Source organism: Ursus maritimus, unplaced genomic scaffold, assembly GCF_017311325.1.
Source record: "Ursus maritimus isolate PB19 unplaced genomic scaffold, ASM1731132v1 scaffold_2, whole genome shotgun sequence".
Lineage (NCBI taxonomy): Eukaryota > Metazoa > Chordata > Mammalia > Carnivora > Ursidae > Ursus > Ursus maritimus.
The window spans coordinates 600,992-612,597 of NW_024424452.1; the positions used below are offsets into that span (position 1 = coordinate 600,992).

Below are 11,606 nucleotides of genomic sequence, written 5' to 3' on the forward strand. Positions count from 1 at the left end.
CCGGTGTGGACGGGGTGCGTGTACGTGCGCGGACCGGTGTGGACGGGGTGCGTGTACGTGCGTGGACTGGTCGTGTGGACAGGGTCTCTGGGATTTTGACTTAGAGCTGATGGCTCGTGTTGACGTTGAGGTGGGACAGGTGGAGGTGTGTGCAGAATCGATGGGTCTGGGGGTGGCGCGGGTCCCTCCTCCACGTGTCTGTTGCCTCGTTTACGCATGTGTGACGGGTGACACCTGACTTGTTTCCTCCTCTCTCCTCCCGTGGACTTGCCAGCGGAGCTGAGGAAGAGCGGTACCTCCTTTCCATGGTGAAGCGTCTGGAACTAGATCTGGGTCAGCTGAAATCTGAATTGTCCAGTTGGCAGCATTTGAAAACCAGCTGTGAAGAGGTCGATACCATCCATGGAAAGGCAAGTGGTAAAATGTCTCCTCCCGGGAAGTAAAGGAACGCTTGAGCTGAAGTTTTAGGTTTATTAATTTGATTCAACTTTCTGTAGAACGTTTATTTTCTTATATGTGCAGTTTTTAAACATCTACGAGAAAGTAGTTACTCTTCAGCTCTCCTGGCATTTCCTGTAACGTTGACGCTTCGGTGTCTTCTTGGCACGCTTCCTTGATGTGCGTAAGGCCGTGCGCCACCACGTATTCGTATGTCTTTTCACCGTGGGAGAGTCCCATGGCACTCTGCAGTCTGCATCGTGTGGTCACGTATCAGGCGGTGTCGGGCCCTTGCGTCCTTATGCAAGAGAGAAGTCCAGGCGCTCGAGCTGCATGAAAATGAACAATACAGACACTTGAGTGGCAGAAGTCATCGTAAGGCAGAGGCAGATAGTAGGCTGCGAAAAAGGGTTTACGGCCCAGATGATAAACGTGTCTCTGTTGTGGAAAGAGCTCCTGAAGTTGCCGGGAAAGGAGACGGGCACGTGGACAGAGCTTGTGAGCAGGTCGCTCAGTTCCACTAACTGGGTTTGCAGGAAGGATGACCGTTGTTCCAGTGCTGACGTGGCAGCACCGTGAGCGCCTGCAGCCTTCTGGGGGCGGGGTGTCTTAGGCTGTTCACCAGTTGCGAAGATGCATAGTCTGCGGGTAGCAGCCACACTCTCGGGGCTCCCCTGACAGAGTCCCCTGGGCAGACAGGCACCGGGAGGACATGGCGGGCTGTCCGTAGTGTGGATGCCCCAGAGCTCTGTGAGTGGCCGAGCGGGGCCTCCCTGCGTGATTTCTCTTGTGCATCTCCGTGCCAAGCAAGGAGAGGGGGTGTGTAGAAATAACGCACAGGGTGTTTCTAGCACACGTGAAGTAACACTCGAGTTGTTAGCACGACTGATTGTTGACCAGACTGAGTGTGAGGACAAGGGGCTCCTCCGTCCCCACACCTGAGCCTCGGGGGCGCCCCGCTTGGTAAATGCCCGCTGAGGAGCACGTGCAGGCGACAAGGTGGACGGAGCCGCTGTCTCCTGGGCTTTCTGGGTGCGCACTGCGCTTTTCTGGTCCAGTACTCCTATTCCGGCATTTTTATAGAGGTTCTCCAACTGCGAAGGGGGAGAATTGTCCCGTTTACGTTATGGGTATTCGAGACGCTTTGTGATAGTTTCGAGGTGTTGAGGTGACAGAAGCGAAGTGAGAGGCTTTCGTTAGAACAGTGACTTCACGTTCTGCTTGCGAATGGTCTTCCTAGGTAGACGCCCAAGTCCGAGAAACCATCAAACGCGTGTTCTCGGGCGAGGAGCAGGGCGGGTCTCTCGAGCGGCTGCTACAGACGGTCTCTTCTCGGTTCGTAAGCAAGGACGACCTGCAGGCTTTATTACGGGATCTGGAGCTGCAGATCCTGAAGAACGTCACGCACTACATCTCTGTGACGACGCGGGTTCCCGGTTCTGAAACCGTGGTGTCCGCTGCAAAGGAGGCAGGGATTTCCGGAATCACAGAAGCGGTAGGTGCACGGCGAGCAGTGTTCGCGGCGGCGTCGTGAGGGAGCGGGCAGATGTGGGTTCTCACGGGGACGTGGTGCTGATCCAGAGGTGCTCAGCACGGCCTGGGGTGCGGGCAGGTTCCAGCTGCTTGTGTCCCGGAGATCCTGCCCCCGGGGTGGCCGCACACCTTGTGAAATCATAGCAGTTTCCCAGGAATACGGTGCCGAGCTCCCGTCCCAGATTCTAGTCCTCGCTTTGTCCATATTCTGTGGAACCCACGGGTTCTCTGGCTCACGGTTGTCGTGGCTGTGTGTGAGCCCTGGGTGACAAGGCAGCACGTCCACGTGATGGCCCCTGCAGCGGGGGTGCAGGACTGACCCCCCCCCCCCACGCCAAGCCTGTATCCCAGATAGAGGTAACTGAAAATGTGTTCTTGATGGAAATGTGTGGCCTTCATTTCTCCATTAACGCTGAGTCTTGTCTCCCTGTTGTGCACTTGGCTCTGTCCAGCAAGCCCGCGTCATCGTGAACAATGCCTTGAAGCTGTATTCCCAGGATAAGACTGGCATGGTGGACTTCGCTCTGGAGTCTGGTGGTGAGTAAACAGAAGTCTGCTTACCGAGTACGGTGGTCACCTGTTGGCCAGCCGCTACCTGCCCCACTTCAAAGCCGTCTGGAACCTGATGCTGGGAAAGAGCATCATGGTGGGTATGCCCCTCATGCTCTTGCTTCAGGGGACGCTCAGGTTCTCCCGGAAGAGGGCTGCTGGTGACGTGTGTGCTCTCACATCAGTTGGCCTGAGCCCGTGTAATGACCTACGTCAGCAAAATCCCAGTTTGAGGGCATCTGAGTCGCTTTTGGGTTCTCTTAGCTACGTCAGAGTTTACTGCCACGCGGCGTTGGTTGTATGGTAAAGTGTGTTCAGTGTAGAAGCGCCGGGGTGGACACTAGAGCAGCAGTTCCAGACTGCTTTCCAGAGCGCTCAGTGACGTCCACATGTGTCTGTCCAGGCGTTCAGTGAGCGATGGGTCCGTGCCTGCTGTACGCGGCGTGGGGGAGACAGCTGGCAGACAAAGCAGCCGTGAGAACGGCTCCTGGATGAGCAGAGCGGTGGGGGTGCTGCTTTTGTTCCGCAGAGAAACGAAGGGGAAGTGGTGCGTGCTGTAGGCGCGTGGGCTCGGGACCCAGTCCCGGTCCTCAGGGCCAGGTGCGTTTGAGCCATCAGAACGGTGGTCTAGTGAAGCATTGTGGTCCACACGTCTTCTGTCACCTACACCCTTGGTGACATTTGGGACAACGCCCCCAGATCAAGCATGGGAGCGTTTCTTTGAGGAAACGTGTGAATGTCCCTACTACACAAGAGTGAAGACTTCAAGGGACATCACGTCTGTTTAGGGGAGGTTTTTCTACCGTCTGTGTCACCGAAAACACTGTTTTTCTGAGTGTTTAAAACTTAGGACTTGGAGATCAACGGTTGGTAAACCAGCATTTTCTCTCAGAGAAAAGGAGGTTCTTCACGCACGGTCGCTGATGAAGGGGCCAGAGAACCCCGCAGGCCAGCGGTGACTCAGTTTACCCTCACCCGGCAGCATAGGCAATCTGCGTGATGCCCCTGGTCGGGAACCTGGTCCCCGCAGGCCCCGCACTGGCCCAGAGCCGCCACTGCGCGTGAAACGCCCCACATTCTCCCAGTGTCCGCCGGGGTCGGGAAGGCTCTTAATTGTTGTGGCGTATGTTTTGTGGAGTGTGACTTTTATAGAATATTAAGTGATTTTAGCTGCTTGTTTTTGAAATTCAGTGATTTATGAAGAGACCATTTCAATTCAGAGACATCAAGCTGTGTTAACCATTCGGCTGGGTGGTTGTTCTCTCAGGAGCGTAACTAACCCCGACAGACCGCGTGTCATGTAGAGTTTGGTAACTTTGATGACACCGAACTGAAGGTTCTGTTGTTACTCACGGCATTCGAGTCTTTGTAAGTTGAAAGAGTATTTTTTTTATAGGGTCCATATTTAAGGATCCTTTTTTTTTTTTTTTTAAACGAGGACAGAATGTGTAAAGAGTAACGCTGAGGTTCGGAGGTTCGGGTCGGCACTGCTCTGTGGTCGTGTTTGGATTCCCGGCTCTGCTCGCTCACGGCACGAGGAGCAGTCGTCACGCGGGCCCGCCACTGTGTTCGTGCGGGTGCTGCGGGGGCGTTGGTGGACCCCCAGCGTAGGAGTCACCGCCTCTTCGAACACAGACGTCTCGGCAGCTTTCATTTTACAGGGTTTATTTTGAGAGTTTGTTGTTCCTCCCACACCGTCTCGTTTGCGTTGGCAGCAGCCTCCTGTCTGCCTGTCTCCTGTTGAGCAGCAAATTGGATATATTTTTTAATGCGTTTTTTTTTTAATGGAGATCTAATTCACATAACCTAAACTTCACCCTGTGAAAGCATTACGATTCAGTGGTTTTTAGTGTGTTGGCTGCAGGATGCTTACGTTACCCCACGTAGAGCCCTGGACCTGTTAGGTTAGCAGACCTGGCGCCCGTCGCCCGTCCCGAGCAGCCACTGAGAGCGTCCCGTCGCCGGGGCCCCTGTAACAACACACACACCTGTCAGGGAGCTCCAGTGCCTGTCGGAGGCGTTGCTCTTTCTTTAGTAAGATGCACAAAGTCCCTTCAGAGTCCCCTTCGCTAGAGTGGCAGACAGGGGTGCTGCTTTGGGAGGTCGCAGCTGTGCCCTGAACTTGGAAAAAGTTGACAGGAGCCTGGGCTGATCTTAAAGTAGACCATTCTTTGTGAAGTTCGAAGCTGGAGAACGCTCAGCCCTCGCGGTAATGCCCTGATGGGGGGGACGCTCTTCCCAGCGGGTCGCTGCAGACGCTGAGCTAGCCCCGAACTCTGCTTTCAGGGGGGAGCGTCCTGAGCACACGCTGTTCGGAGACGTACGAGACCAAGACGGCACTCATCAGTCTGTTCGGGATCCCGCTCTGGTACTTCTCCCAGTCCCCGCGCGTCGTGATCCAGGTGAGTTGTGATCTGGGCACGCACCCCCCCTCCCCTGGCCCCAGAAGGAGCCAGGAGATGCCTTGTGGCCGCTCGTTCCCGTGGCACCACGCACATCCCTGCGGAAGGGTGCCGAGCCGAGGGCTCTGCTCCGTGGGCTCGCACAGACCCATGCGCCGGCGGCGCCCTCGCTCTGGCCGTGCGTCGTGCCCTCGTCCCTCTAGTTCACCCTCGCAGCGCGAGCCGCAGTTGCGCTGTTGCGGCCCTGTGACGGCCGAGGGCGTCCCCTCGTGAGACAAGGTTGTGCTTCCTTGGTCTCCGAAGAGCCAGAGCAGGGGGAGACCCCTCCCCGGCACCATGGTGCGCCGCACGCACCTTGTGCCAGCCGACCGTGCTTCAGACTCCGGAGCCGCCGTGGGCCACCCTCGGGGCGCATGGCTGTTGGTGCGTGGCTTGTGGTACACAGTTGGTCACAGAGACGGAGGACAGAAAGTGTAAATTGTCGCAGATGTTGGTTCCCTCTCCTAAAGCACTGCCGGGCGCTACTGCCTTTTTGAAGAAAATTCAAACAACTCCTCTTGGGTGAAATATCCTCATGATAGTTGTGCTTTTCTTCAAAAACAAGAATTTACAAATTAATCTGACCATGAGGGATCAGTAAACTTAAGATTTCGACGCCCCGTTGCTGTCGTGGTCCTTGTCTCGTCCTTGGGAGCCCGGCTGGCAACGGGTGTGTGGGCAGCTTTCCCGCAGGCCTGAGCACCTGCCAGGCACCAGTTCGCGGCCGCTCATGGGACCCTCAGGCGTTGCCTTGGCTGCTGGGTCACGCTCTTTGCCCTCAGACAGTGCAGAGGGCTTGATGTTCCTGATGTTCCCCGCGATACCACACTGACCCACGGCTTTGTGCCTGTTTTACACAGACTGGATCCGGTGTCTGGAGGTAGCTGGCATTTTGGATCTTAGACGTATGGGAGCGAAAGACTGCTTTATCAGGAGAACTCCCAGGGAAACTGGAACGGGGAGGGTTGACTAGGAGGAACTCTTACCTGTAATGAAGTTGGAGGAATAGGTGATTGGCTTCTCAGAGTAAAGAAAATTCTTATAGAATCTGGGGACAGCAGACACAGGACCGGCTCCTACTTCCATGACCAAGCCAGTGGGGGGGTACCCGAGACAGTGTCTGCAGCCCTCCCAGGGCTCAGGCCCAGACCTTTTTGTAGAGGGCACAGCCGGGGCTCACTGAATGGTGCCACCCCCATGGAACACACGCGATGCCCAGCCTCCGCGGTGCTGGGGAGGCTCTTCCCAGGGAGGGGACTCCTAGAGGCACTATGCTGTCAACAGCGCCCGGAGGGGTGCCCAGGGGACCTGCAGCGTCCCTGCAGCGCCGTCTGGGGACAGCGTCATCGTTTCCCAGGGCAGTGTGATGAGGATCACAGGGTACAGCGAGAATGAGTCCAAGCATAAGCACATGGTGGGGGGGTTCACCATGCCCCTGTCCCTTCCCCTCCTGTCCCACCTTAAGAGCGACCGCGCGCCATGCAGCTGACTTGTGCACTTGGCGTGTTCTGGTCAGCGCAGCACATTCAGCTGGGTCCCTGCCAGTGGGCATGGTGGCTCCTCTTTTAAGATCCTCCCCCGACGAAATATCCTCACGCCTGTCATTTTGTATTTTTGCCAGTGTATCGTAGGGACAGCGGGGTATGGCTGGGTCAGAGGGTCCATGCGTAAGGAGCTCTGGTGGATATTGCCAGCAACGCTCCTGGAAGGGCCTGCGCTGTGTGTACTGACCAGCAGTTCGTGTGCGGTTCCACGGGCCCCTTGTTACTATTGAGCTTTTCGGTGAGAAAGGGTCACACTTGTGGTTTAAGTGTGTATTTCTCTCGTTATCATGTAAGGTGGAGCATATTTTCTTATGTTTGAGGACCATCTAAATTTACTTTTCTACAAAATGTGTTTGCCTTGCCCGTTTTTGTCACAGGTGCTGGTTATCCTAAGCGTTAGGCTCACTCCCGTACGGGGACGGCCACCCTCTGGGGCTTAAGTTGCAAATACCTGTCCCCAGTTTGTCGTTGGATTTTGCTTTTCATGATTTTTTGATTTTTTACTTTGCAGAAAGTCTTGTTTCTGTACCAGCGTTCGTGTTTTCTCTTTGTGTTTTTGTATTTTAAGTTTTAAAATGTCAGACACGTTCTCAAGAGCTCGTTTCATTACACTTGACCCTTTGCAGGGGTTTGAGCTGCATAGGTTCTCATCTGGCGGGTGTGTTTATAAACGCAGTGCTGTGAACAGTGTGTTTCCTCTTCCTCACGATTCCCTTAATCCCACTTTCTTTTCTCCAGCTTTTTGTAAGAATATGGACCATGCGCTGATCGACTTTCTATGATCCGTGAGGCTTCTGGTCAGCTGTGGGCTGTTGGTGGTTAAGTGTGTGGGGGTCAGAAGTTACACGTGGAGTTCTCGTGGTGCCAGGGGTCAGAGCCCCAGCCCCCACGTTGATCGAGGGTCGGATGTGTTAAGTCGTTGTCTTCTGCCTCTTCCCTAGCCTGACATACATCCAGGTAACTGCTGGGCATTCCGAGGCTCCCAGGGGTACCTGGTGGTGAGGCTGTCCATGAAGATCCGCCCGACCACCTTCACTCTGGAGCACATACCAAAGACGTTGTCGCCCACGGGCAACATCACCAGCGCCCCCAAGGACTTCGCCGTCTATGTGAGTGAGCTGGGTCGCGGTTCTCCTTCGCCGCCTCCTCCCCCGCTGGGACCTGCCCAAAGATGAGCCCATTGGAAGAGGCTGTTTTCTGGTGTTCCTGGCTGTCCTCCTCTCAGCCTTGCGGTGCTCTAAGCAGATCAGACGCCGAGGGCGCCACCCCAGCCCTTTCCTGGGGAGGGCAGCGTGCAGGGAGTGTGTTTGCTGCCACCAGGCCTGCGGACCTGGAGACTTCTGTTTCCAGAGCACGTGTGGCTGTCGGGCTGTGAAGGCAGCTGTGACAACTGTTTCCTGCCGAATTAACGGGAAGCTTCCGACACACAGGTTGGAAAAAGAGCATCCAGCGATCCCAGCCCCCAGAGAAGCCATTGTTCACGCTGCGGCATTTTCTGCTCTCTCCTTTCTCCCTGTAAAAAATGCAGTCAAGACAACGCAGCTCATAGGATTTTGTTTCTTGCCTTAAAACAAATTTTCCATAGATATTTTTTGATGGCACTTAATTTTTTTTTTTTTTAAGATTTTAAAAATTTTATTAGCAGAGCGGGGATGAGGGACAGAGGCAGAGGGAGAAGCAGACTCTCTGCTGAGCAGGGAGCCCAACATGGGGTTCGATCGCAGGACCCCAGGATCACGACCTGAGCCGCAGGCAGACCCTTAACTGGCTGAGCCACCCAGGGGCTCCTGATGGCAATTAACTCTTTGCACACATCTTTAAGTAGCATAAAATGCCATCTTGTAGCTAAACCCTGGTGTACCTCTCCAGCTTCCACGCTGGAGGACAGAGGCCACAGCTGCAGCTCTCCCTCACTCCCTTAGACCAGACGCTCACAGCCCTGTGCGCCACACCGCAGACGGGGCAGAAGGGGCAGACAGGGTGTGAGCGTCTGCAGGGCCACTGACGCATTGTTGCAGGCGGGTTACCAGCACTGACCTCCCCGTGTCCTCTTGTTCTAACCTCCACTAACTTGACAGGTGAAAGCAGCATATTTCATCTACGTTGCTGGACATTGCACCCACTTTACTTTTTTTTTTTTTTTTTTTTGTAGGTTCATTTTGTTTTTATTCATTTATCTTTTGGGATCTTAGCTTCCTTATGCATACCTGAGCTGCTTTGTACAGAAATACGAGTCATGTGTCACGTACACACGCACTTCCCAGAGTTGGTCTCGGTGCTGCGTTTGGCCATGTGTGCCCATGGCCCACTGTTGCATCCCATACCGAGCAGTCCTTCCCTGTGATGACACACTCCAACAGTCTGCTGATGACTTCCTTCTTGTGGCAAAACACACATCAGAGTTACCCCCTTACCCATCTTAAGCATGCAGTTCCCTGGACAAGGCACATTTGCACAGCTGTCCTTTACAGAACTTGCTCCTCTTCCCAAACGGGGACTCTGTCCCCATTCCATGCCAGCCCCTGGCCCCGCCATCTGCTGTCTGTGCAAGGTGGCCTGGTGTCCTTTTTCCGGGCTCATCAGGTGTGGTTCCACTTTGGAGCATTGAGGGCACCGTGGGCCACGTGGGTAACAGAGTGGTCTGTGCAGTCGGGCGTGCGTTAGCTTGCCAGTTGCAGCGTGGTTTTCCCTATGCGTGTGACAGGAGGAGTAACACCTGCCCCGCAGGGTTGTCATTAACTGTGTGGAGCCCTTAACAAAGTGCCAGGCATTTAACAGGCCTTCTGGAGGAGGCTTTATTAATGCTTTCATCCTCCCAGATGATGTCGAGGGGAAGCAATCCTAATTAATGTTGTGTTCTTTTTCCATTACTTAATGACTGTCTGGTTTGGTTTCAGGGATTAGAAAATGAATACCAAGAGGAAGGACAGCTTCTGGGACAGTTTATGTATGATCAAGAAGGGGAATCACTCCAGATGTTCCACGTCCTGGTAAGGACTTGCACAGCTCCCAGGGGCCCGTGGGTTCCTCCTGTCAGGTGGGCAGGACAAAGCTGCCCAGGGGTGCATGTGGGCGTCAAGCCCTGGGAGGAGTGGGATCTGAGCTTCCTAGCTCTTCCCAAACGAGCCTTTGTAGTATCTTGCTCTGCACACAGGCGCCCTGTTACGCTGAAAGTAAATCTGTGGCTTCTGAGGAGTTGCATTTTGCCTGAGCTCTGTGTCCTACGATAGACACCGGAGTTCACACTAACAGTTTCCAACGTGGCTGCTTCCTCAGAGTTGGGGAAGTGATTGGGCCTGGGGTGTTACTGTGAATTAAGTGTGACCCCTCCCCTTTTGATTTCAGGAAAGACCTGATGGAACTTTCCAGATAGTGGAGCTTCGGATTCTTTCCAACTGGGGCCATCCTGAGTACACATGTCTCTATCGGTTCAGAGTTCATGGAGAGCCTGTCAAGTAGAGACCCTCCTGTGGTTCTTGTACATTTTGTATATACGGGGACAGCCTCAAACACTGGAACCCTTCCTGAACCAGGGCACCTGGAGCATCGCGAGGACGTCACCCCTAAATAAATGCTGCCGACTGCCAATGGGAGTTGACGCCCGGCTTGCTCTTCTGTCCACAGGAAACACTGCATGTCGAATGCCTGGCTTCCCCGAGATCTGCTGGCCACAGCCCATCTCTGTGGGAACCCACCGGAATGAGTGGTTCACAAAGATGGGTATGTCGTTCTGGGGGGTTGTTTTTGGACATAAAGCTCTTGATCCTTGTATTCTCTCGACATCAGGAACAAAGCAAGTGAAGTTAAAGGTCAGAGTGTTCTTGAAGCTTTGATGTTTAGCCTTTCACTGGCCCTTCTAGAGGACTTTGGGGCAGACCCGTTTCCTCTGTTCCATCCAGCACACGTTTCTTTCAGGGAAAAACGATGTCACCAAATTTCAGAGTTCTGAACTCCTTTCCTTTAGGAGAGGGTTTCTCCTTTATTCAGCACCAGTAGTTAATTTAAGTTCCCAGGTGGGGAAATAACTGTGTTTTTCTCCTTAGTTTGCTCCTGCATCTGAGAAGGACTTTCACAGTCAGGCCTGTGTGTCGTTTCTATTCAGATTCCAGCACGGTTGCTTGGTTTTGTCGTGGGCTTGAAGTGGGCCTGATTTGGAAGGAGGTGGTGGCCTGGATCTCAGCCGAGGCCTGAACGGAGGGCTGGGGTCTCGCCAGGTCTCCGTGCATTGGGGGCCACCCTGGAGTTGGACCTCAGTGTCCGTAGGACCCCAGAAATCCAACCTTGGGGATGTCATCAGGTTTTGTTTTAAATTTTGCTGCAAAGTTCAACACTAATGTGCTCCCAGTCTTTAAGAGTCTTTTTACTCTATTGATGGCTCTCCAAGTCCAGTGTGGCAAATTCACCATTACGTGGTAGGGTTATAATTTTTCTTACGGCGGCACTTTCTTCCTGGTTCTAGTTGGGATTTGCCTCTTACTACGACTGTGGGCCATTCTCAATTCCTAGGAGACTTGTTTTGTTTATAATTAATATTTAATATTTAGACTATTTTACTGAGCAGACTTTATGAGATATTTGCAAGGCACTTAAAGTGTTAACAGATGTTTTAAAAATTATTTAAGTTTTATTGGGTTAAGACCGTTCTTTTGGTGTTCTCATAAACACTGTGTTTTCAGAAACAGAAAGTGATGGTGCTGACTGGGGTTTTATGCGTACTGCACAACTGTCCTCGACTACGTAAAGTAGCATTTTTTTCACTCTTAGAATTGGAACTAAATAATGCCTATGCAGTTAAGTTGGATAAAATGTATACAGATGTTTCAGATATTACAGGATAAATATATAAATCAAAATTTCCTATATAAAACTAAATTTGGGAGTTGGGTGGAAATATTTTGAATATTTATTTTTAAAGATGCAGAATAGGACTTTGTGCACGGTATTTTTGTAAATGCTTTTCAAAATACTTGTCTTTGGTAGTGCTTCTTTTGCTGCCACCAAATTGATAAGATGCTATTGAAACGTTTAAATAAAGAGTTTAAATTTTTAAAAGTGCATGTGATGTTTCCAGTGACGAATAAACGGCCTACTTCTTTCCTCA

General features: G+C 52.9%; 1 protein-coding gene across 5 annotated transcripts in view; it reads left to right on the top strand.

Moving 5' to 3' along the window:
* Positions 1–11,606, top strand: part of SUN1 (Sad1 and UNC84 domain containing 1) — a 51,159-nt gene extending 39,553 nt beyond the window's left edge. For all 5 annotated transcript variants that reach the window (XM_040634621.1, XM_040634623.1, XM_040634624.1 and 2 more), the window contains 7 exons: positions 275–410; positions 1,679–1,933; positions 2,424–2,508; positions 4,807–4,922; positions 7,447–7,614; positions 9,403–9,495; positions 9,851–11,606. In XM_040634621.1, coding sequence (XP_040490555.1) covers positions 275–410; positions 1,679–1,933; positions 2,424–2,508; positions 4,807–4,922; positions 7,447–7,614; positions 9,403–9,495; positions 9,851–9,964 — 967 coding nt within the window. In that variant the 3' untranslated portion in view covers positions 9,965–11,606. The remainder of the gene's footprint in view (positions 1–274; positions 411–1,678; positions 1,934–2,423; positions 2,509–4,806; positions 4,923–7,446; positions 7,615–9,402; positions 9,496–9,850) is intronic.